The following is a 22,938-nucleotide window of genomic DNA, read 5'->3' on the forward strand; positions in this document are numbered from 1 at the left end:
AAAAAAAAAAACTGAGGGCATTTTTAAATTTGCCAGTATTATTCAAAATTTTACAGATTATAGTTGAAGAATACTTTCAAGAGATGAAATGATTCAAGTACTATCTTGTTATTGATTGAAACTTTAAGAAATCTAGCTAAAAAAAGCATCTTGCATTGCAACCCTGCTGTTTCCTGGCATCCTTTTGCTATTTCAGCAGCAAACTACTTCCAAAGACATAATCACTCTTGCCATCCCACCTAACCAGCCTTGCCCTGATCAGATGGACTCACTGTAAAAACACACAGTTGTTATTTGGGAAGCAACAAACCTGGGGGTTTTGCAGGATGTATTTTTTGGGTGGCTAGACCACCATCTTAATTATAAATGGGTTTCAGGGAGTTGGTTGCTATAGCAACAGTCTACTTAGTGCTTTTTCCAGAGCAAAACCCTACTTGCCTGTATGTTCAAGGGAAGACAGAATGGCTAAGGAAGGGAAATTGAGCTTTTATTTCTACAAGAGCCATAAATTGCAGCATCCTCTATTTTAAGTACACAGACGGAAGAGCTGCTCCTTTTCCTCAGTGTTTTTTCTGCTGCTGAGAAGCCCCATTGGATGTTTGTGTGAAATACAACCCTCCCTTATTTCAGAAATGCAACTGCACCAGGGTTAATTAAGGCTAACACCCAATCAGATTTTTCCTAAAAGTGCAGCTGAAAGCGGAGGGCACAATGTCTTTGAAAAGCTGGAGCTGTGAAAATTTCTGATGCAGTCTTTTGTCTAATGTCTCCTGCTGTAAATCAGGGTCCCTCTCCATCCTACTGAAGTCAGATAGAATTTCTCTTGCCATCAATTTCTCTGCAGCTCCCTGGTTGTGTATCACAGACCCAAAGCCACCTTGACTTGATTTTTTTCCCCTCTGTTGGCTGTGAGGTGGAGAAATATAACAAACAGGTTGGGGGATGTCAAAATTCCTTAATCCTGCCTGGCCATAGGTTGTGATCCTCCCACGTCCTTCAGTGATCATCTGCACCTGTGCAGCATGAGCAACGCACAGAACACAAGGCTCAGTTCTGGGGAGTTAAGTAGAGCTTGGATGGCATTTGCAGGCATGGCACCGTGTGTGCTGGGCAAACATGTATGCTCTCAGTGTGCTGAGCACTCTGTTTCCATTTTGTGCATAATCAATTACAACATGCTGCATGTTTGGAGTCTGTGGAGTCTGTACATTTCCTTTGCAGAATGAAAGAGGGAGAGGGAGAGGAGCCCATGACAGCAAAGGGCCAGGTTTAAATTATGGCTTTGCTTCTTTTATGTGGAACTCATTTCCCAGCTGTTCCCCACTGCTTCAGACCAGTGAGGTGGGGATGCAGGGAACTTAGGAGTCTAGGGAGGAAACTACCTGCCTGAAGAGGGGTTTCCAGGCTCTTGAGGGTGGGGAGAATTGTCTGGTAGGGGTGTCAGCTTCACAGGCATATGGGAAGGGGAAAAGGGTTTTGAAGTAGGTTCAGTCTCAAGAGGGAGCAGAAAGAATGTGAAGCATGTGATAGGGAAGAGTTGAGACTGTCTGGGGCAAGTTAGATGGAAAGTTGTCATGAAAGAAAAAATAAATCTATTTGGAAAGGAAAGTATTGCAGCTGGAGAAGACTAGTGAAGAGGAGATGGAGAAATACCCTTTCTTTGTTCTCTGTAAGACAAAAAGGACCTTCCTCTTTATGGATCTCCAGTAATCTTTCCTGTATCTTGACCTGCAGACTGACAGTTTCCCCTTGGATAATATAATCATCTCAAAGTGGAGGATAGCTGATTGTGGGAGGAGAGAAATTTATGGCTGTACTACCTTGGTATCACTTGTGTATTTGTCATCACTGGCCGACACTATTATTAATTGCCACAAGATCTTTAAAGCTTTCCTTGAGCAGGCCTGCCACATGCCTGTAGAGAGAAGCTCAGAATATTTCCTTACTCCACAGGAAAACCCTAACATACAGTACTTCTTTGTGTCTCTTTCTCCTGAGCTCTATTTCTGTCCAAGAACTCTGAATATCTTTCTCACCTTCAAATGTAAAAGAGATGCAGTCCCCATGATTTGAGTGACAGAAGAAACTTGCCACACCAGATATATACCTTCCAATCTTTCTGGAAGAACTGAGCAGTAGGAGAGTTTGCTTAAAACAGAACAGCCTTCCATAAGACCTGATGGGGAACGGTGTTCATTTTGGACATTTCAGCAAAACAGTGCAGGCTCCCAGTGCTCCAGTGCTCATGACTAGTCCTTCATGCCTTTCACTGAATGGTTATTTTTTTCACTCTTAGTTTAGCCAGATTTAAAATTATCGGGGTTGGGGTTTTGGGTTTTCTTGTTGGATTTGAGTTGGTTTTGTTTGTTTGTTTGGTGGGGTTTTTTTAGACAAATACAGAAAATCTATTGATGCTGGGGATTTCTGTGCTTTCCATCTCCCTGAACTCTGTCTTCATTTACACAGAGACCCCAGACTTACATACTGAGGCATGGCCTCTGCCCTGAATCACAAAAGGTCTGTAATCTTCCCAGTGTTGCTAGACCACAAAAGGGACAGTGCCTGTTTTAGGAACAAACAGATGTCAGAAAAGGAGAAAATTCAAAAGGAATATTTTTGAAGTTTTGCAAAGCGTAACTGATAAGTGTAGCACAAAAGACAGGAGATTTTAAGAGTTGCCTTAAAGACATTAAACGATGAAAGGTTCATAACAGATATTAAAAGGCTTTGAAGTTCCCATGCTTAAGGGAGTTTGGAAAAGGGAGGGAGCATTAAACCCAGACATCCAGGAGGAGCCAAGGTCTATCTCAGAGAGTACTGATTGCCAGAAGATAGGAGATTGATTATTTCAGGTTTCAAAATTCTCCATTTGCCCTGTTTCTGACACTCCTTTTCCAAACACCTACTGCAGCCCCTTGGCAGAGTAAAATAGAGAGTTGTCTGGAGGCCTCTCTTTCTGCCCCTCTGCATTTTCTGATGGAGGAAATAGAACGAAATATTTTACATTTGAGATCCAAAAAGCTGAAGTCACCAGGCTCTTCATCCTACTCTTTTTTTACTTGCTGACTTGTGAGTATAAATGCCGTCAGACTCTTACAGCCCATTCTCAGGGTGAGGATCTCCTTTGCATTCAGTTTCTCTGTATTCCAGAGGGGGCCGGATTCTCTCCTAGATGAAAGAAGAAGCCTGCTTTGGATACAAGGCTCTCACTTCCCCCTTCTTCCCACTCTTATGCCTTCCTGACCTGAAGCACGTTTTCTTCAGAATGGTAACAACTGATTCATTTGAACAAAAAGGGCCCAATTCCATGCAGATAATTTTGTAGCCAACCTTCTGTAGCCCAAATCTGACTTGTATTTTTGCACTTAAATCTCAGGCAAGACACAAAACCTCTTACTGAGTTAGTGTGTTTGCATTCTGCCTTGACTTCTCCCCATTTCTCATACAGAGGCACTGTGGGTTTCATATATCCTCTCCCTCAGACCATGCTGCTGTTCTTTTCCTTTTTTCCCTCCATTGCCATCCCCTTTGAAACCTCAAATTCAGGGCTGAAGGAGACTGGGAGCCAACTTCTGCTCTCAGGGTTAAATCCTGGAATCATTCCCCTAGCTTCAAATTTATGCTGGTGCAGTGAAGATGAGAATTTAGCTTTCTGTACTGTTGTCAACAGGGGGAAAATAGAGTCCCTATAAGGCTGTATCCATGGAAACCATCCTGCTGCAATAGCGGGTAAAGCAGCAAATCAATTTCTTCAGTTTTAAAATGAAACACATTATAGTGCATCTGGCATATAAGAGATTATCTGTGCTGATAACTGTGTGGAAAAACCCTCCTCTAGCAAGTACTCTGGAAAGAACATTTCCTCCTGATAGAATTCTGATTTTGGGTAGAATTAGCACTGATGACAAAGTACCATGAAGACAGTACAGTGAGACAGAGCCAAGTCCAGAAGCAACAACATTTAATGAAGGAGAAAATTGTTTAAATTTATCATTTAGCCCAAGTATCTGGGCACATGGTGACTAACATTCAAATGTATTCGCAGAGGCAGTGACCTGTCACCTCTGTCTCCCTGCTCTTTGCTACCACATGTGACAAACAGTACATTTGTACTCTGTGATGCATTTGTCTGAACAGGAGTAACAGGAGTGTGTGTGTGTGTGTATGGCCGGTGGGCTGTCAGATGAGATTTCAATATCCACTGCAACATGGTCTGGGCAGCTGACTTTACACAGGTGTATGTTTCAGAGCCAGAGGCGTTTCCAGTGCACAAAATGTGCTGGCTGTCTCTGTGCTGTATTCTTGTTATGTTCCATCCAGTGCAGCTTGAGAGACCATCCCTTTACTGTGCCATGAAGGGAGCATGGAAAGAGGAGGATTTCTTACACCAGACTTCAGAAGCTACCACACACTTTCCCTGCTGTGTGCACAGAGGTTCTGCCTTTATTTTTCCATCTGTTAAGGTATCTCTCTGACCATTTTGAGAAATAATACCCTGCTTGAGCAGAAAACTGCCTATGTGCGGATGAGAGTTTATTCTGCTTTTCCTTTTTATCAAATCCAAATATTGCAGTCTGCCTTCTCTATACCTATCAGATAGAGAAATTACCTGTCTGAGAGAAGTACAACCTTATTTAAGAGAGAGGGAGTGAAGTTGAACCAGGAGGGAATAAAAAGCTTTACAGGAATTGCCTAGACTTGAGTAGCCCTTCAGTTAGTGATGATCAGATACACATTCCTCTGTCACTTCGCAGTGCCTTGGTTGTATTTTTTCTGCTTCTGAATCTCAGTTCCTTGATAACAGCAATCACATATGCAATGCTGTCTTCTTTTATCTACAGCTGCCCTATCTATTATAGCAATTCCTGTTTGATTGACAGTTATGTACTTTTTTCTGACCTGAGGGCAAGCTTATTGCAATGCACTCCTTTAAGGGCTATCACTGAAACACATCCAAAATCTTCAACTGGTGCATAATGTGGCAGTTCTGCATTTGAATGAAGTGAGCACATATTGTTGGGGGCACAAGAGGTTTTGTTGCTCTGCCACATCTACCAGTTAATGGAAGATGCAGTTCAAAACCCATTAAGTGGTGGAAATGGCTCAGTGGTCTGAAATGATGTTGTTTGCAGAGTGTTTTGTTCTGCATGTGTCCAACTGCTGTGACATCCAGTGTTGTCTGGTCAGTTCCAGATATTTTAAGAGTCAGGAAAAGACCTCCCAATGCACTGCTTGAGGACTGTGCTTCCTTTCTAAAGATGAAGTTTCCTGATGAAAAACATCTGGTTGAAAATCACGAACTTCTGTGCTTGTTTTCTATGATCCATGAAGGTACAGATCTAGGAATCCTCCCAGTACACAAGGGTTGGACTGAGTTCACTTAAGTCCTAACCTTTAGACACTGAAGAATGAAAATTATGGTTTTCATTGCAATTTTTTATCTGTAATTCCCACTTTCTACATAAGCCTTCCATATTCCCATGTGAGGATGCCTGGGGTTCCTTTACAGTCAGGGTTCAGATTCCTGGTGAGCTCAGATACAAGGCATTTGCAGATTTCTCTCTAAAAGGCCAGGGAAGGGAGAAATGGAAGAGGAGCTGTGACTGGCATTTCTTGTACCATTCTTCATCACAGTCCTGTGTCTGTTTGCCAGGGTAGTAAAGCCCAAGCGACCAGGCATGGCCCAGGGGAACCCTGCACACTCCTTGGAGCAGAGAGGATGGGCTTGTTTGTTACTATGGGTCCTGGGATATGTTGAGATGGGCTGACAAAACCTGGAGATTTTAATAACTTTTGATAAGGGATTTTCCTCTGCCCTGCAACCAATGGCAAGAAAGGTGACCTTCTTCCCACCTCCTTCAGGTCAGACCTGGGAGTCCATGGCAGGATCAGGGGCTGCGTTTGCTCTGAGGGACAAAGGAGGAGCCCCCTCTGGATCTGTCACTTGTTTCACAGCTCCCAAGTGTGGCATTTTAGAGTATTCTTTGTGTATAAGCTCTTGCAGTTTGCACAATCATGTCCAGCGTAGGAGTGTTTCTCAGTGCTGTCTGTCTCCATGGAGTCGGAGGTGACACCATGTTTGTACATTGCCTCTCTTGCACTACCACCCCCGTGATTAAGGCAAAGCTCCTGAGTCATCTTCACAAAGATTTAAAATTTCCAGCAAACCTGTAGGCCATCTGTTAATGTGGGCAGGCAAGAAAATATTGAGTAGGAAAACTCAGTCACATGCCAGTGTTTGTCCCCACAGCCAGTTCTTTTAACCATGGTAAATGACATTTTAAAAATTGTCTAAATTCTTTTTCTGCAAAAAATTATAAGAAACAGCAACCCTGCTGTTAAATGATTCCTTAAAATGAGCCCAGTCCTCAAAGTCACTTTATGAATACATAAATCCCATCTATATTCTAAAATTTAATTCATTTTACTGTTTGAGAAACCTTTATCAAAAATCAGCAGTTCCCTATTGGAAAAAAACTTGAATTGTCTTTTCTCTGGGACTCAGGTGAAAGCGTGACCTGGTCCCATTCCTGCCATGGCAGGTATTATCAGTGTGGGCATGTGGTGGCACACAACAGCTGCCACTTGATACAATGCAAAGAGCGTGCCCCAAGCCCAGTAATGTCTACTTGTGTTACGTCTTGTTCAGTGTAAAGATACAGTCTGTTACCACTCCTGACAGTCACACAGCCATGGCTCCCTTCTCTGTTTCTATCAGAAAGCTACTCAGAATTAGAATCCTTTTGCATTCCTAGCCTGCAAAGGCAGGGATATTCCTAGCAGTACCCTGTGGATTAATATTCACAGCAAAATAAAAATGTCAGGCCAATGTATACATTGATCTGTTCTTTTAACCCCAAGAAGCTGTGCCTAGTCGTGGTTCCATACATATGCTAGCTGTAAGCACAAACCTTGCCCCATCTGTACTCAGTCTATCATTTCAGAAATATCTAAAAGAGATGAGTAGTTCTAAGGACTATGGTGTGTCCTTGGACAGCAAGTTCTGCTAATAATTCTGGTGACACAAAAAGGTAACTGGCTAATCAGAAGAACCACCACAAATGCAGTGTTGTTTACAACACAAATGGGAAAAAACCAAGATGACTTTTTTCTGTTGAGAAAGACCTAATTTACTGATGAGCAGATTATAACTAAACAATGTGTTGGTTAAGGATATGGAAGACTGACAGTCTCTGGCCCTTAACCTCATGCAGACCCCTGAAAAATATCCCTGTCTGCAGTGGGAGACTTGTCATTGTGGGCAAGGTCATTTTCACAATGATGTAAATAGAAAAGCAGGTGGCTGAATCTACCCAGACTTTTAAAAGTAAGGGTGTTCTTGCCTCATGCAGAGAGAAACACTGTCCTTTTTAGTTTGTGCTGCTTAGGAAGCCTTTAGAGATGACCAGAAAGCAGTCACACTGCTGTGAGCAGCAAGAGCCAGAGAAATGTTGTGTTCCCTGTATCCTTCTCTTCAATAGTGAGCTGTTCCTTAATTCTCTATCCTGGGCCATGCTGCAGCCTCCTCTTTGTCTTCCACCACCTCCAAAGGGGCCTTCTCAGAGGCCCAGGCTGGGCAGAGCCCAGCCACTCTGTCAGTTTTGGCAGGGCACATGATAGAGAGTTTACCCAAGTTTCCTACTTCTACAACAAATTCCTCTCAGCAGCTGGGGGCCAGAGGATTTCTCAGCTGGCACAGAGTTAGAACTCTCTGTACAGATAGTACCTACTCTGGCCTAAAGCCTCACAGGACAGGTAAACCTGAGCCAGCACAATCACTGTGTGCTTCATCAGCTGTTTCTGGTTTGCAGCAAAGGTGTTTCTTACCCGCAGCACAGGGCAGATTCTGGATCTCCCTATACTATGTGAGTGTGGCTGAAGGATTTTCAAATGCTTGAGTTGCAGCACAGACCCTGTAATCCCTCTCCTGAGAAGCCTGTCAAGCCTTGCATGTGGAGTATGCCTTGGCTTCAGCTCTTGCTCTGCCACAGCACAGTTTGGACAGAGACCAACTGCACCTTCTGAAGAAAGACCTCAGGCTTGGAAGAAGGAGGACCATCCTTTGGGTGCACTTAGGAGCAGCAGCACAGTTCTGTGGCTTTTCCCTTGTGCTTGACAGCAACTGCGGGACAGGGCACTTCTGCACTGTGGTTTCACACTGCAGATCCTGGCTTTCTCATGCGACCCCCTGCATAAATGACAGACCCTGAATACCTCAGACTCCACTGCTGTTAAGTGTCCCTCTGTGAGACGGGAACAGATGTTATTTGTTTCACATTTAATTTTACCCTTCCCCTGAGCACTCACCTTCTCCGTGCAGGTGTGTCACTGGTGGTTCCTGGCTGTCACTGCTGTATCCCGGGCCACTGCCTCTAGGAGAGGGGACAGAGCACTCCCTCCAGCCAGGCCATGGCAGGGGGTCTCTGCATAGTTCCAGGGCCCTGGGCTGCACTGCTTGGCCTCCTCAGGCTGCAGCGAGTCAGACAGAGAGACAGCCGTGCTGTGTGAGGCTTTTGAGAAGGTACCAGCTATGTCTGGGCAGATGGAGTTAAAGAGAGGTAAAAATGTTGGTCTACTAAGAGATGTCTCAGGGCCAGAATCACTTGAACTGAGACCAAAGTCCTTTAAATAGGAGAGTGCTTGATTATTCAGCTGGGAGTATTCAAAATTTATCTTGCTTTGAGTAACCTCATCGGTCATTTTTGCTCTACTTTTCTGATCTTCAGAGCAAATTTGCTCCCCATTTTGCTTCAAATGATACAGACTGCTAGGTTGGAAACTTGTCTCATAGTTGTATTGGTTTGTGCTAGGAATACTGGGATATTCTGGATTTTGAGCAACGCAGTTGCATTCATTTTGCAAAAATAACTTGTTTTTGTACAGAGACATCTTATGAATGATACTGTTCATTTCATTACCGATGTATTTGTCTTCCAGGTGCTTGTTTTCATAGCTAATTTTTAATGATGCCACCTGTGTTACACAGTGCTCTAAGAGCTGCACTATGTTAGTGCTGCTCTCTGTTGGTGTGGGGCTCATGTAGCTCTGGAAGTGATTGAGGGTTAGAGGCTGTGGTGGTTTGTCACAGGAGATAGAGCGAGAGCGATACACTGGTTTATTTCTGTCTTCCCTCTCAAGAGGATCTCGGAGTGAGGTCGCAGCAGTCTTGTAGGAGTAACATGATTCTACTTCGTGATTATCATCTAATGAAGGATTTTCAGACCTCTGGGAGCCACTCTCTCTGTTCAGCTTTTCTGGCAGTGGGTTTTTATCTCCAGATGTCTCACATCCCAATGAAATTGCTAGCTTCTCACTCTCAGTCGAAGATGTCTGCAGAGTGTCTCTGTTAGCCTGTGATTGTGATGCATAACTTGATGATCTGGTGGTTTCCACAGTCCCAGGTGCTGTAGATAAGTCCTTGTGGTGACTCCCTTCTTTTCCTCGGAAACCCAGATTAGATGTGTTCAGGCAGGAGTCCAGGCTGTGGTCTCTTCCAGCAAAGTTTACTGAAGAGGCCTGGGTTGTGTGTTTGCTTTCCTCCAAAGGCACACATACATTAAATATATTAGATTCACCCTTGCCTGGTGTCTCCTGCTGAGCTTCTGTGCTCCCTTTCTGCTCTGGACTGTGACTGGGCAGGATCAATGAATCATTAGACTTTTCTGGCTGTGATTGAGGACTCTGAAGAGAATCAGGGGAGGAAATGAGTCCTGAGTGTTTTCGTAGCCAGTTTATTATCCCCATGGTCAGTGAAAGCTCAGTATCACAGAGCTTTAGCAAACATTCTTTGCCTTTCCATGTGCTGTGGAAAAAACCCTGGCTGATGATATCTAGAGTTGGTTGGGAAGCCATGTTCTCCTCAGCTCCAACATGAAAGCTGTAAATGGACAAAGGGATTTCAATGGCTTGCTCTGAAACACTTTCAGATGCACACAAGTCATCATCAAGGATAGGGTTTACTTTGACTTCATTTGGGTCATAGAAGAGCTCATAAAGGGCATCTCCGCTGTAACTGTCTCTTGGAAATCTACCTGGGACACCAGGGGTCTGAGCTTCCTTCAGTTCATCATCTTGTCCAGGAGAGAATGAATCATAGTAGCCTTCATCACTTGTAGATGTGGATTCCTGGTTTTCACTTTTCGGTGTTTCTGTTTCTGTGGAGCTGTCTTTGGAATTGTCACCTTCTTTATCAGGTGAGTCCTGGGGGTCTGTGACCGGTACAGCAGCCTGATTTCTATCCTTTTCTAAGTCAGAACTAGGTGTCTTCAGTAACTTCTTTTCAAACAGAGCACTCTGATGTAGCCTTACTGATTTGTTGATGTTGTCCCAAAACTTTGCAAATTCCACTGTCTCATTCTGGCCAGGAGAGGCCAGCTGCTCCACCCCTCCTTGGAAGGAGCCCATGCCAGGGCTGTCTTTGTGCTTGCTTCGCCTCAGCAGAAGGTCTTTGCTGTTCTCCAGCTCCAGATGAGCAGAAGTCTCATCAGCAAAGATTTCCCCACAGCCAGTGAGGGAGTCAAAGCTCTTCAGAGAGGCAACATCTTCACACAGGGCATTGCAGTAGTCATAGGAGGAGTCAGACTGCAGTTCACTGTCTGAGCAGTCCTGTGACAAGCAATCAGCTGCACAAGTTTCTCCAGTTTTGAAAAGATACTTTGCAAGACGTCCAGACAACTCACTCCTGCAGCCTGGAGAGGACAGGTTCTTGTCCTTCTCCACCAGAAATGAGAGGCTGTCTGGTTTATTTTTTCTTATGTGAAATATATCTCTGAGCCCTTTCTTAGATCTCTTGAGGGAAATCCTCTTCCTGGGAATGGTTTTTGCGACAGCTGGTACAAAAGGCATCTGTGGCACAAAGTTCCTGTAATCTATCATCTGACTGCTGCATGCAGACTGGCTGGGGCTGACCACACACTCCTTCTTACTGCTGGAGCTGGACATCCCTGTAAAGCTGATGCTATTGACAAGTCGGCCCTTGCCCTTTCCAAAAAATCCTTCTTCGCAAGCCCTGCTGCTGGGGCTGCAGTGCTCTGTTTTGTCTGCCTCAGTAACACAGTCATGGGTTTTACTCTTCCTTACAAGCTTGTAGGAGGATCCAGATGATTTTTCCAGGTTGTGATCACCAGCTCCATTCCTTGCTGCTCTGGTAGAAAATCTGTAGTTCTTGTGTGTGGCCAAACATGCCAGCTGGACTTCAGCCACACTTTGGTTTCCCTCCAGAACTGCCTTTTTGTCTTTGCCCATCTCATCTTTGTTGGTAGGAGCTGTATGCACCGGTGGCACTTTCTCATGTTGTACACTGGATTTTATGAAAGTCTTTCCTCTCTTGAGCTCCATACTGCTTCCTCACATCTGTTTCTGTAAAGAAAACAGCAGAACACAACCATTGTGAGGTTGGTGGGTAGCACTTGTAAATTTTGAAAGCAACTGGAGAACAAAGGAAGGAATATTAAGCACCAAAAAATTGAGCTTGTCTGTCACCAGACATTTCCATCATTGAGTCATGGTACTGCATGAGGAACAGATTGAGTGAAACTAAGGGTGTGTTGGCTGGAAGATCCAACAAGGAGAAAACAGTGCACATTATGGGTTGGTAGCTGAGGCTCAGAGAACATTTTGTCTGTTAGAAATACGCAGATTTGCACTGAGGATTATGACTTCAGGATGGCTTTTAACAAGGTAAAGGTTCTGTTCTGAAGGTAGAAGAGGCATCAACAAAAAGCAATGCCTGAAAAACTTCAACATGCAAATGTGTGCATCAGGGAGGCAGCAGTTCATACATCTATACCTTAGAGGAGAACAAAGATCCCAAGTTGGAAAATCTCCTGAGAAAACAGATCAAACTTTTGACACATGACACTCACTTTATATTAAAATAATTCTTATCTGTGAATAGAAAATCCATAAACCTTGGTACCACCCTGGAAGCATGCAGAAACTGAATTACGGATTTTGCTTCCCCCTGAGCATAATGTATCATTTTCTACACAGCTACTTTTATTGTCAAAAATCAAAAACGCCATATTGAAAATCATTGTTAGTCATGACAAAAGTGTCATCTCCAATTTACAAAGACCCGTGTAGCACGCAGAGGAATCGCCACAGTGAATCTGCACTGTGCATTGATTAGCTGTTTCTAAAAATACTCTAGTACCTGTATCAATGCCCATTTCAGGCTCTGCCTATATAGTTTAATATTGAACCTGTTTTATGTTTTCATTAATTTAATTAGTCATTAATTATTTTAGCCATGTCACTTTCAGTTTTCCGGCAGTTCTTTTGTAGAAACATTTGACCCTTTCCTGTCATACATCAACTTGAATATTGAGTAAGTCAATGGAGTTACATAAAGGTAGGTCAGGGACGAAGTAAGCACTACCTAAAAGCTGTCAGAGCAACCAGATTTTTACTTGGTGGGAAGCAGCACAATAACTCAGAGTCCTGTTCTTGAAAGAGCATGCTTGAATCTCTCCTTAATGAAACCTCATTTAATGATTTATCTTGTTTTGAATTGGTTAGACATAAATAAACAATTGGAGACACTGAACAGGAGATTTTAAATTCAGCACCAAGCCAAGCCTTTGTACTCCTAATAGAGAACTTAAAGCAGTCTTCAGTCTATTTTGAACTATAACAGCTGTCTGTAGCCTCCAGAAGCTTTCCAGTTGCCAGGCCTTGCTGGAACAGCCACACTCTGACCAGCAACTCACAAGATGCGGGACTGTGTATTTGGGAGCATTTCTCCAGCAGGCAGATCAGTGACAGCCCCTTTCTTACAGAAGCTGCAAACTAGCAGGTGATTAGCAATATTTACAGCTAAATGTAGGTCAGTGACAAAAGGTAGAGAACGTAAGGGCAAAGTGTGAATATTTGACATGCGGTGGAAAACGTGGTGGGTAGTGATAGATGGGCGTCTATCAGTGTGATTGAGATGTTGGCACATTTATTTGCACTTGGCACTACATGTGAATGTTACAGAACACCCTTAATGAAAGCCAGGAAACATTTTACTACACTGACAGGTATCTGGAGTTCACTGATGCTGCGGGAAAATTGTTTTGCATATTTAGAAATAGGTCACTGGGACACGATTACACTCCTCTTCTGAAAAGCAAGGTGTGATCAACAAGCAATTCAGTGTGCAGAACTCCAGCAGGGTGGAGAAAACAATCAGAAACAGCTGATGCAAGACCAGTTATTAATATCCCAGAAATAAAGTGTCTGACATCTCAGTCCTTTGCAAGTGCAGAAGTAGGTACCATGTCCCTGTGGGAAGCTCCTGATGCTGCCGAGAAGCTCCTTAGAGGTCTGTGACATTGGCAAGTGCCAGCCTTACAACAATGTTATGTAGGACTCTTTGAAGTCCTGCAGCTGTTTCTGCCCATTCTGAGTATTAAGCAAAGGTCACTTTTGTAGGATATTGCATACTTGGGAACTTTTCTGCAGATGCATTAAAAAGGCTTTCAGGGATGGATTTATTTACTGTCAAGTATGAAATGTATTAAAGCTAAGAATTTAGAATGATATAAGTTAATCTTTGGAATAAAGTAATGTTTGATCTGAATTGTATTTCCTTGATAAGAAACACAATGGATGACCAGTTTGATAACTGGGTATAGAAATTTCAAGGCTTGTTCTTCCATCTTTTTTTTTTTTTATAGATTAGATGAACAGTTTTAACATGAAAGCCAAAATGGCCCAAGTAACATTTTTACTGAGAATATCTGTAGTATAATAATGTAAGATACACTTATGGTAGCCTGTGCTACCTTTTCCATTTCTTCTGATGAGGAAAAAAGTGTTAGCTGTTGTTTTGGTTTTGTGGGGGTTTTGTGGTTTGGTTTGTTGGGTTTTTTAATATCTAGTAGATAGATAGGTAGATAGATAGATAGAATCACCAAGTATATATTCTAATTATTTAATGTCTCTATTTATTCCCATATATTCTTTCTCTAATACTCCCTCAGGATTCATGCCAGACCTCGTATCTAGTTCATTGTGTCATCCTGCTTATTCTAAGACTGTCACATCTTTGTAAAACTTCCCCATTAAAATTGTTATTTAAAATGAACAACAAGAAAGACAGGACCTCCTCAGTCAACTTCTTTGAGGGCTCTTCAGGGCAGACTACCAGAGTCTGCAGATTTTTTAAAACATTCATCTTAGTTGCTGTTTTGTAACTTCCCATACTCTGGGTTTCTCCTCATACTCATGTGACATAAACTACCAATGAACTTCTTTCCAAAAACAGACCAGAAATATTTATGTGATGATTCTCTCTTTCTATATCTATTAATACTTTTAGCCCTTCTGGTTATAATGGATTATACCATGATACCTTTTTTTTTGGTCTCTGCAGGGACACAAGTTCTATCTCTAACCCCAGAAGCTGTACCAGTGAAGTTAGAAACAGATTAAAGTGCTGTAAGGGAAAGTTACCCTCCAGTGGTTGTGTAAAGCTAATCAAAATTCTATGAAATATTATTATAGACATTTAAAACATAGTACATTTTTCTGGGATTTATTGACCCATGCACTCGGCTACACTAGTGCCCATCTCTGTTCCTTTTCAATTATTTTTCTCTTGGACTTGCAGTATATTGCCTCTTCGACAGGGATAAAAGATATACTAGGGCCTGATTTCCACCTTTGCAAAGGAAATACAATTTGCAACTAAAAATCACTGTAAAGAACAGAAACCTGTGGAAACCAGCAGTCAGTGTACTGAGAGTCTCAATGTTTTCTTCATTAATAACAAATTAATGGGTTTTTACTATCTGCAAAATTGCTTATGGAATGATTTTAAATAAAGGACATCCTTGAATCTTACACTGGGCTATGTTTAGTTTTCTTTTACAATAAGATTTGGTGCAGCAGCAGCACTGAGGCTTCCCATCTACAGTAAACAGTACTTTTTATCTGGCTTGATCAGACCAGCTGCTCACTTTTAGGATTTCACAGGTGTCTAGGCAGGCAATTAGAACCAGATTTGAGGCTTATACTATAATGGAAATAAGGTTTTCTTTTAAATTTGGATAATACTGCTCATAAAATGCAGAGATACTTCATGCTCAAACATATACCATCTGTGCAGGGTGTGTGACAGCCTTCTCGTAAAACCAGAAGGTTTTACTGTGTTTGTGATTCATCTAAAAGTAAATTAAAGTTTTAGAATGGAAAGATGAATACACTCCTGTGGGCTGAGGAGACTTGATTTTAGGACAGTCAAAGCAATTGCTTCTGGTTCTGGGTTATGAGGACCTGAACAAGTCTAAGTTAGGTAACTGTTCTCGTTAATAAGAGCCATATTCAGAAAGCCTAAATCCTTCCTAAGTCCAGGCCAACATACAAGGGCCAAAGAGGGGTGCAGTGGAGCTAGATATTCATTAGGAAAGTGGGTGGAGACAGGATTCAAACTGTCCAGATATTGCTTCTGTCATGTGAGTCAAAGAGAAGGGTCACATTTGCCTCTGCCCATGGCCCTCAACACTTTCTGCCAGCCATCTACAAGTTTCCCTCCGTGGTGGAATGTGAGAGAGCCTTGCTTTGTGTTTTGGGCTGGGTGAAAGTTGTATCTTGCTAGCTGATAACAGAGTAGAAAGGTTTGTTTAGGTTATCTTCAAAGAAAAGGTAAAATATCAGTCCTCTTGCATGTAATTCTAGGAATATCATCCTGCTGGGAAAGTAGAAGTATCTGTTTCAGTGAGGTTGCATGGGTAGAAGTAATACTATTACAAAGAGGAAATTTAGATAAAGTCTCCAGCTTCAGCAAGTTTGGTTCAAAAATAACTTTGCTCAAGTAGGAAAAAATATAATTGAGGTTCATTTACTTAAAAATCTTTTCAGCTATCCATCTTGGACCTCTCTTACTTGCTCATTTGATGTGTAATTTATGTATAATTATCTCTCTTGGAGATAGAAATACATAAAATTCAGAATATAGTGGTTTTGAAGGGGAGATAGGACTTTTCTTTCTTTACATTTAGATTTCTTTACATTTAGATCACGCTTACAACTGGCAGGTTGTGGAGGTGGTGCCTTGCTGTCTCTTGTTAAGCAGAGTTCTGCATGTCACTTGGCATCTGAATTTCACCTCCCTCCAAGCATTTTCCCTTTATTAAATGAAGAATTTGATAAACCCTGAATAGTCTTTTAGGCCTTGTAATTCAAAAAGAAGGGAAAACCTCACTTTGTACTGCTTTTATGTTTTTGAATACAAGTTTGGAGTGAGTCCAAAATCCCTTCTCCACAAGTGGCTTCATATCAATCAGACTTAAGATGCTGAGTATCAGAGGTACCTTTGAAAATGTTACCCTGCTTTTCCATCAGAAATTGTAGCATAATAAATTTCCCGAAAGCATCTCTCTGGTTTGGGTATATGGACATGCATTATGCTTCAAATCCATGCATTTTAGGATGAAAATTTTTTAAAGATATTTCTTGATAAATTGTGTAATGGGAAAGGGGAAAAGAACAGAGCACTCTGGGAGGCTCTCCCATTTCTTAACCTCAGGAGGATTTTTACTGGCCACCAGTTGGAAGTCCTAAAATGCAAAAACAAGCAAGCATGAGGTGGTGAAAGCCATAGCTACTTTTAAAGTCAGTGAACAACACTAATTTTTAGTGTTTAGTATCTAATCAATTAGCAGCACATAAGGAACAGCTGGTGCTCCCAGTAAAGTGTGTGAGGGAGGTAGTTTTGGAATAACACTGTTTATTTACAGGCAAAAACATTAACTCTCTATTTCAGAAGATGGAAGTTAATAATGGAAATACTTAGTAATAATCATGAACGTATATTCCATTCTGTTAATTTGATTTTTAATTGCAAAGCAGAATACGGCTTCCTTGCCAGAGAATAGTGATGTTCTCACTGCAGTTATTGTAACAGTGTTTCTAGTAAGCAAATAAACATAACAGTTCTTCTGGTAAAAACCAAAGAGGATTTTAAAGCAGGGCTCATCTTCTCCCTTAAACTGATTACCCTGCTACTATCTCATCTCCATTAGGAAGCAGAAAAGAACAGGTTGGAAAGGATGGAGGATGTAATCAGGGACAGTCATGATTCAGGAAACAGCAGAATGTTTATTTTTAAAGACGCCTGTGTGACACACAAACCTGCATTGAGATCACGCCTCTCCTTAGGAGTACTCCTCTCATCATTGTTAGTGGCTGTATTGTATCATTCCCCTTAATCATTTGGCTCTCTTGGGTAACCCAGGATGCCTAATTATTTGCATATACATTTAGGTCAGGCAATGGCTTTCTCATGAAGAACCAGTGAAAAGCACATTGATTTGTTTTTAATTCAACCCTCATTCCATTGAGCACACAAAGTAAAATCTTAGACTCCGCAGCAGAATACTAGAAAGATGTGTAGTTAAATGCTTAATCTTATTAGCAATGTGCTATAGGGAAGTCTGAACCTTCCTTTAAGCCCTGACAACTGTTTCGTGGAGCTCAGGATTTTTCGTAGTAAAATTAGCCACGTTTCTACTCCCAGCACACTGTCCTGCTGCATGCTGACAGGAAGGATCCCTGGGGACACAGCAGCACCCAGTGCTTCCCCCGGCCCCATCCAGGGCACCCACAGCTTCCCCCAGCCACGCATGGGGTGTGTGGCAGGGCAGAGGGAGGCTGAGGCCATGACAAAAGGAGGCTCCTTCTCTGACAAAACCTCTGCACCCCTCACTCAGTTTTCTTCTATACCTGAGGCTGAAAGAAACATAACTGCTTGAAATATTCCAATTACATCATGTAAAAGGGCAGCTTTAATTCCTGCGCAGGAAGCTTCCGAATCATCGCTGTATTGCTAAGAGAAGGCAGCAGAGCAGAAATTTCCACTGCATACCTGAGAAGGAAACAGGGCTTTTTTTTTTTGCCCTGACCAGCAGCCTGTTGGTACCAGACAGCAAAGTGTTAATACTGACAGCTTTGGCTGTCCTCAGTAATTTATTGCTTTAAAAGGAGATAGGATGTGCATTTTTATAAATACAGGCACAGGCTTGTCAGATGTATGGAGAAAGAGGTAAAAAGCAATGCTTCAGAAAGAAACAGTCATCCCAAAATAATAGTCACTCAGAGTTGCCGTGTCAGAGCAAAAGAAATGCCATTGCATCAGAACAAGCGAGGCAGATCACAAAAATCCTACTCACCATGTTTTATTACTGAGCAGAAATCCTCTGTCTCCTAGCCTTGCTCCTGAAGCTGGTCTTTATCCGGAGGCTCCGGTGATGCTTTCAGATTCTGAGGGGCTGGACCACTGCTGCTCTCCAGTGTTACTCTCCACCCCCCTGTCTTTTCCTCCTCCTTCTTCCTTCATCCCCACCCCCTCATTCCTTCAGCTTGTAGCTTTTTCATACCTTACATAGATCCTAAGCTTCCACATGGAGCTTGATATAGGAAAGATGCTTATTTCAGCCATCTGCTTGATGCCATGGAAATGCCTTCTTTGCTTCAGGAATAAAAAGCCCAGGACGTAAGCTCGGGAGTTTCTGATCCAGCATTTTGGTTTCTCTCTATATGACTGCTTATTAAATAGGGAGGAATACATCCAAATTAATTTCACTTCTCACATGTTGTTTTGTTTCAGACTAGGATTCAGGAAAAGTGATCTGAATGTGTTTTAGGTTAGTGTGATGCTTCACTGGCAGTGTATGCAGGCTATTGGATTGTGCCACCCTTTGTAGAGCTTGTGTTACTGGAGTCGGAAGAGATTTCATGTGGGAGCAAAGTGGTGTGAGGGGAAAGAGTCACTATTTCAGCTGCCCAAGGCTGGAGTGCCTGGTGCTAGCCTCATACCGCCTTCAACAATCATTTACCAAATTCTCCTTACAGTCAGTCTAATTTCTGCTTCAGTGTGCAGAGAAGGCAACATCTGATGTTACAACATCATTCTTTGTTATATAGGTGAGTTTATTACCATCACAAACACTAGGGCTCTAATTTCACAAAAGTGTGAAGCTGGCATCTTCCCCCAGCCCTCTCTCCTGAAGGGCTCCCAACCTGATCGTACCTTGATTGTCCCATTAATTCCTATCTAAGTCCTTTACATCAGCCTCTCAAGCCCCCTGCCTTCTTCCTGCTTGTTGAAACACCTCTGCTGAGGGCATGATAGGAGCCTCTTAAAAGCCAGAGTGTATGCCATGAAGCAGTGGCTTAATCCACTTCAGTAGCTCTCATGTGAGCTCCATTTTAGAGCTGCACTCAGGATAACACAGCAGTTGTTGCAGACTGGTGTATCTGCAGGGAAGATGCCCTCCTGATGTAGGGGCTACTTCAGCTGCTCTAAGGCAACAAACAGGCAGCTCTTGGATGTCTGCGACAGAGCAACTTCAGACAAGTCCAATCCATGGAGGCATTTAGAAAATCTCCAGCTCTGCATGAACTGAAAATGAGCATCCCCTCACAACTGGAGCAGGTGCATCAGCCAGAGAGCTAATCTCTTCTGTCCCCATATCACAGCAGAAAGGGAACAAAAGCCTTAACCTGCTACCTGTTCTCATCTTCCTTTTCACTGTGTGCTTTAGGTGAATCTTGGAGACGGGGAGGAAAGGAGCTTGAACTTTTATGCCGTCTAAGCTTCTAAAGCTGAAAAATCAGCCTGTTAACTTTAAAGCCGGCAGAACAGAGTGCTCCTGCTGTGAGTGTCAGGCAGTAAGCTACTCAAGTGCCCCTGATGGTAGAGACTGGAAAATTACACCTTGGGGGGAAAAAAACGGGTTAAATCCAACCTGCAACAAGTAGAAATCCTTTGTGTGACTTCACCAAGAGACTGGTGGGAGGAAAGAACAAGCTGTGGGTGAATCCCAGTAGTTCTGGCAAGTAGATTAAGAACAATCGTGAGAAGAAATACATTAATTAGAAATAGATTTGATGGGTTTTATTCTGCATGAGATATCTGTGTTAGTATAGGAGGAACCTTTCTTCATGAGAGGTATACAAAGCCACCAAATTTTCAGGTAGTACCTCATTGCTCTGCAGTGATGTTGCTTTTGAGAGCCTCCCCTTTGTTTTGGAAAGAGGAGGCCCATAAAATGCTGAAGTCTTTCTTTGCTCAAAGTAACACCGAGGCATGTTAGAAGTGCTGATAGACATGAGAATCAATCAGAGGTCACAGCTGTCACCTGTGCCCAGGTGGCCAAGAAGGCCAATGGCATCCTGGCTTGTATCAGCAATAGTGTGGCCAGCAGGACCAGGGCAGTGACCATCCCCCTGTGCTGGACAATGGTGAGACCACACCTCAAGTACTAATTTTGGGCCTCTCACTTCAAGAAAAATGATGAGAGGCTGGAGTGTGTCCAGAGAGGGGAATGGAGCTGGGGAAGGGGCTGGAGCACGAGTCCAGTGAGGAGCAACTGAGGGAGCTGGGGGTGTTTAGGCTGGAGAAAAGGAGGCTCAGGGGGAGCTTCTCACTCTCTAAGACTCCCTGAAGGAGGCTGCAGCCAGGTGGGGATTGGACCCTGCCTCCAGGTAACAAGGAACAGGACAGGACAGGAGGAAATGGCCTCAAGTTGTGCCAGGGAAGGGTTCAGATTAGATATTCGGAAAAGTTTCTTCACCAAAAGGGTTGTCAAGCATTGGAGCAGGCTGCCCGGGGCAGTGGTGGAGTCCCCATCACTGGAAGTGTACATAAAGCACGCAGATGTGGCGCCTGGGGATACGCTTTAGCCATGAACATCGTGGTGGTTCTGGGTTAGCGGTGGGTCTGGATAGTCTTACAGGTCTACTTCCACCCTTAATGATTCTGTGATTCTGGTGCTGATTCCAGACTGGTGTTGGTACTGTCTGAGCAAAACTAGGAGCTTAGATTTTCTATTTGAAAGTTATTCACACATACAATTTCTGAGCTGAGTTTCTGAACTCTGAAGTTTAGGCATTAAAGGTAAAGGTACATCAGAAAAGATATACCCAAATATGCCATGTGAAGGATGTAGGGAACAGAGAGCACTTAGAATTACATTTAAAGCCTACTTCATGTTCAAATCAAGTTCAATAAACAAGGAATTGGAGAAAATAATCTGGACAGGGAGGAGCTCTTACCTCCAACATCATTTCAGGTAGTTTCCATACATGCAGTCTCTAGAACAGTCTGTTGCTGCTCCTCAGGAACTGGGAAAGCTCTCATGTAGTGTCCTCATTTCTAACAAATGGGACCTTTTGTCCCTTTGCTGGAGAAGTTAGAGGGGATCACTCTAGACCTGGATGAGATACCCAAAATTGTTCTTGGTGATTCAGGTAAAGCATCTTCCATGATGAGAGAATTCCAGGTTTTAGGATGTTGACTTTGGGATGCCCATATGGACAGAAATTTCCAGCTTTAGAGCCTTTTATTTCCCTCCCTCATGGGAAGTAGCTTAAATCCATCAGCCGTCCATGGCCATAACCTGCATTGACTTAAATCACAGTGCCATTGCACACACTGCTAAATGCACAGTGTGTTGAATAGCAGCTGATCCATGGTAGCCCCTCATGCATTACAGTAGAGCTTTTTTTACTTCCTAAATAATCCTCAACTTGCAGTTCCCTCAACTATCCTTTTTTGCTATCACTTCATTTCAGGCTATTTCACCATGGCTGTTGATCAACTTGGCTCAAAATGTTGGCCATTGGAGAACCTAATCATCCTCTCTGATTAATTCTGAATAATTCAGCCCATCCAAGAATTGTTTGGGGCATCGATGGGCATAAAAGGGAAGGGAAATCAAAAACCTGTAAATGAGGGGCACATGGCACAGCTGCCATCTGTTCAGCAGATGCACACAGCCCTTGGCATGGTGAGTAGGAGGAGGGCCCTTGAAGGAAGAGGGACTAAGGAATGTACAGTCCCTGGCAAGGGAAGAGTAGGGTGGCAGAGATCCTTGGTATGAGGACGGTTGGGGAAAGGTGGAGGAAAACCTTCATGAGGGGCAGTGTGGAAAAACAAAGAGGGAGTTTTTAGATGAAGCAGGCCCAGCCTCCCAGACATGGAAGCCTGAGTCTCCTCATGGTGGGTAGGAAATGTTTGCATCCAGTGATTAAAGACAACTATTAGCATAAGCAATTCACAAAAAGCAGTCTATGCTATTTTTTAATTTTGTGCCATGGAATAATGTAGCAGATTCTTTAACCCTGAGACTCAGAACAAAAGTGTTTGCTGAGCTAGCTCTATTTGTTTCCAAGGAATTGCTTACAGAATGAATTTGATCCAGGCTATTTCCTGCCAGTGAACTAATGAAGAGCCTAACATCCCCAATCCAGTTTCTGCTAACATCAGATTAAACTTAATTATTCATGGATTCTTATCAGTATTTCTTGGGCTTGCATGTTGAAGAGAATTGGTAATGGGATATGGAGCTTTTTCTGTCCGGATTGCTAGCAGGAGACTGCCCTAGGTGGAAGGGAGCAATCCTTGCTACTTATCTGACTCCTTCCCAGGGCTTTCATTAAGTTAATTGTTACTCTCTTCTCAGTTGCTTGGTGAGCTAGTGTATGCTGCAAATTTTAGAATCGTGAATTGCTGTTAATAACATCAGTACTTAGCAAAAGAAATAAAGAGATTTGCATCCACAGATTTCTGCAAGGATGCTCTGCCTCAACGTCTCCTGCTTGTCTTCCCTGTGAGGAACTGATGTTGCCCTATTTGCAGTCAAAGGCATGATGAGGTGCAGCAGGTAGGGTATTAAAAAGCTTGGCTGTCCTGCCTGCCAGCCAGGCCTCCCAGCTGCACCAATGATGCCATCAGGGGCAGGAAGGAATGCCAAGTGCCTTTGGAATGGGACTGATCACAGTCTCATTATTGCTATCCTGGGGACTGTGGATGACTGATTGTGAACTGCTTGTTGCCCCAAAGAATTTAAAGGGCTTTTGAGGAAGAAAAGAAAGTATTGAAGATGTTTCTCCAGCTGCTTCTGTTGGAGTAGTGACTGCCCTTAAGCTTTCTGCTTTAAACAAAAAGCT

At 42.9% G+C, this 22,938-nt stretch overlaps 1 protein-coding gene across 1 annotated transcript; it reads right to left on the reverse strand.

The window, feature by feature from the left end:
* Window positions 1–3,984: 3,984 nt before the first annotated feature.
* On the reverse strand, window positions 3,985–18,273 carry AMER3 (APC membrane recruitment protein 3). Its single transcript, XM_042042413.1, has 3 exons — window positions 18,156–18,273; window positions 8,308–11,358; window positions 3,985–6,179 (listed from the first exon to the last, which is right to left on the reverse strand). The coding sequence occupies exon 2, from the start codon at window positions 11,335–11,337 to the stop codon at window positions 8,326–8,328; it is 3,012 nt and encodes a 1,003-aa protein (XP_041898347.1). The 5' UTR covers window positions 11,338–11,358; window positions 18,156–18,273; the 3' UTR covers window positions 3,985–6,179; window positions 8,308–8,325.
* Between the last annotated feature and the right edge of the window lie 4,665 nt (window positions 18,274–22,938).

Source organism: Corvus kubaryi, unplaced genomic scaffold, assembly GCF_017639235.1.
Source record: "Corvus kubaryi isolate FWS band 111438036 unplaced genomic scaffold, C.kubaryi_AGA036_p1.0 37397, whole genome shotgun sequence".
In the NCBI taxonomy this organism is placed as follows: domain Eukaryota; kingdom Metazoa; phylum Chordata; class Aves; order Passeriformes; family Corvidae; genus Corvus; species Corvus kubaryi.

Excerpts from the sequence above, each read along its gene's own strand:
- AMER3 (XM_042042413.1), bottom strand. The coding sequence starts at position 11,337 with ATGGAGCTCAAGAGAGGAAAGACTTTCATAAAATCCAGTGTACAACAT.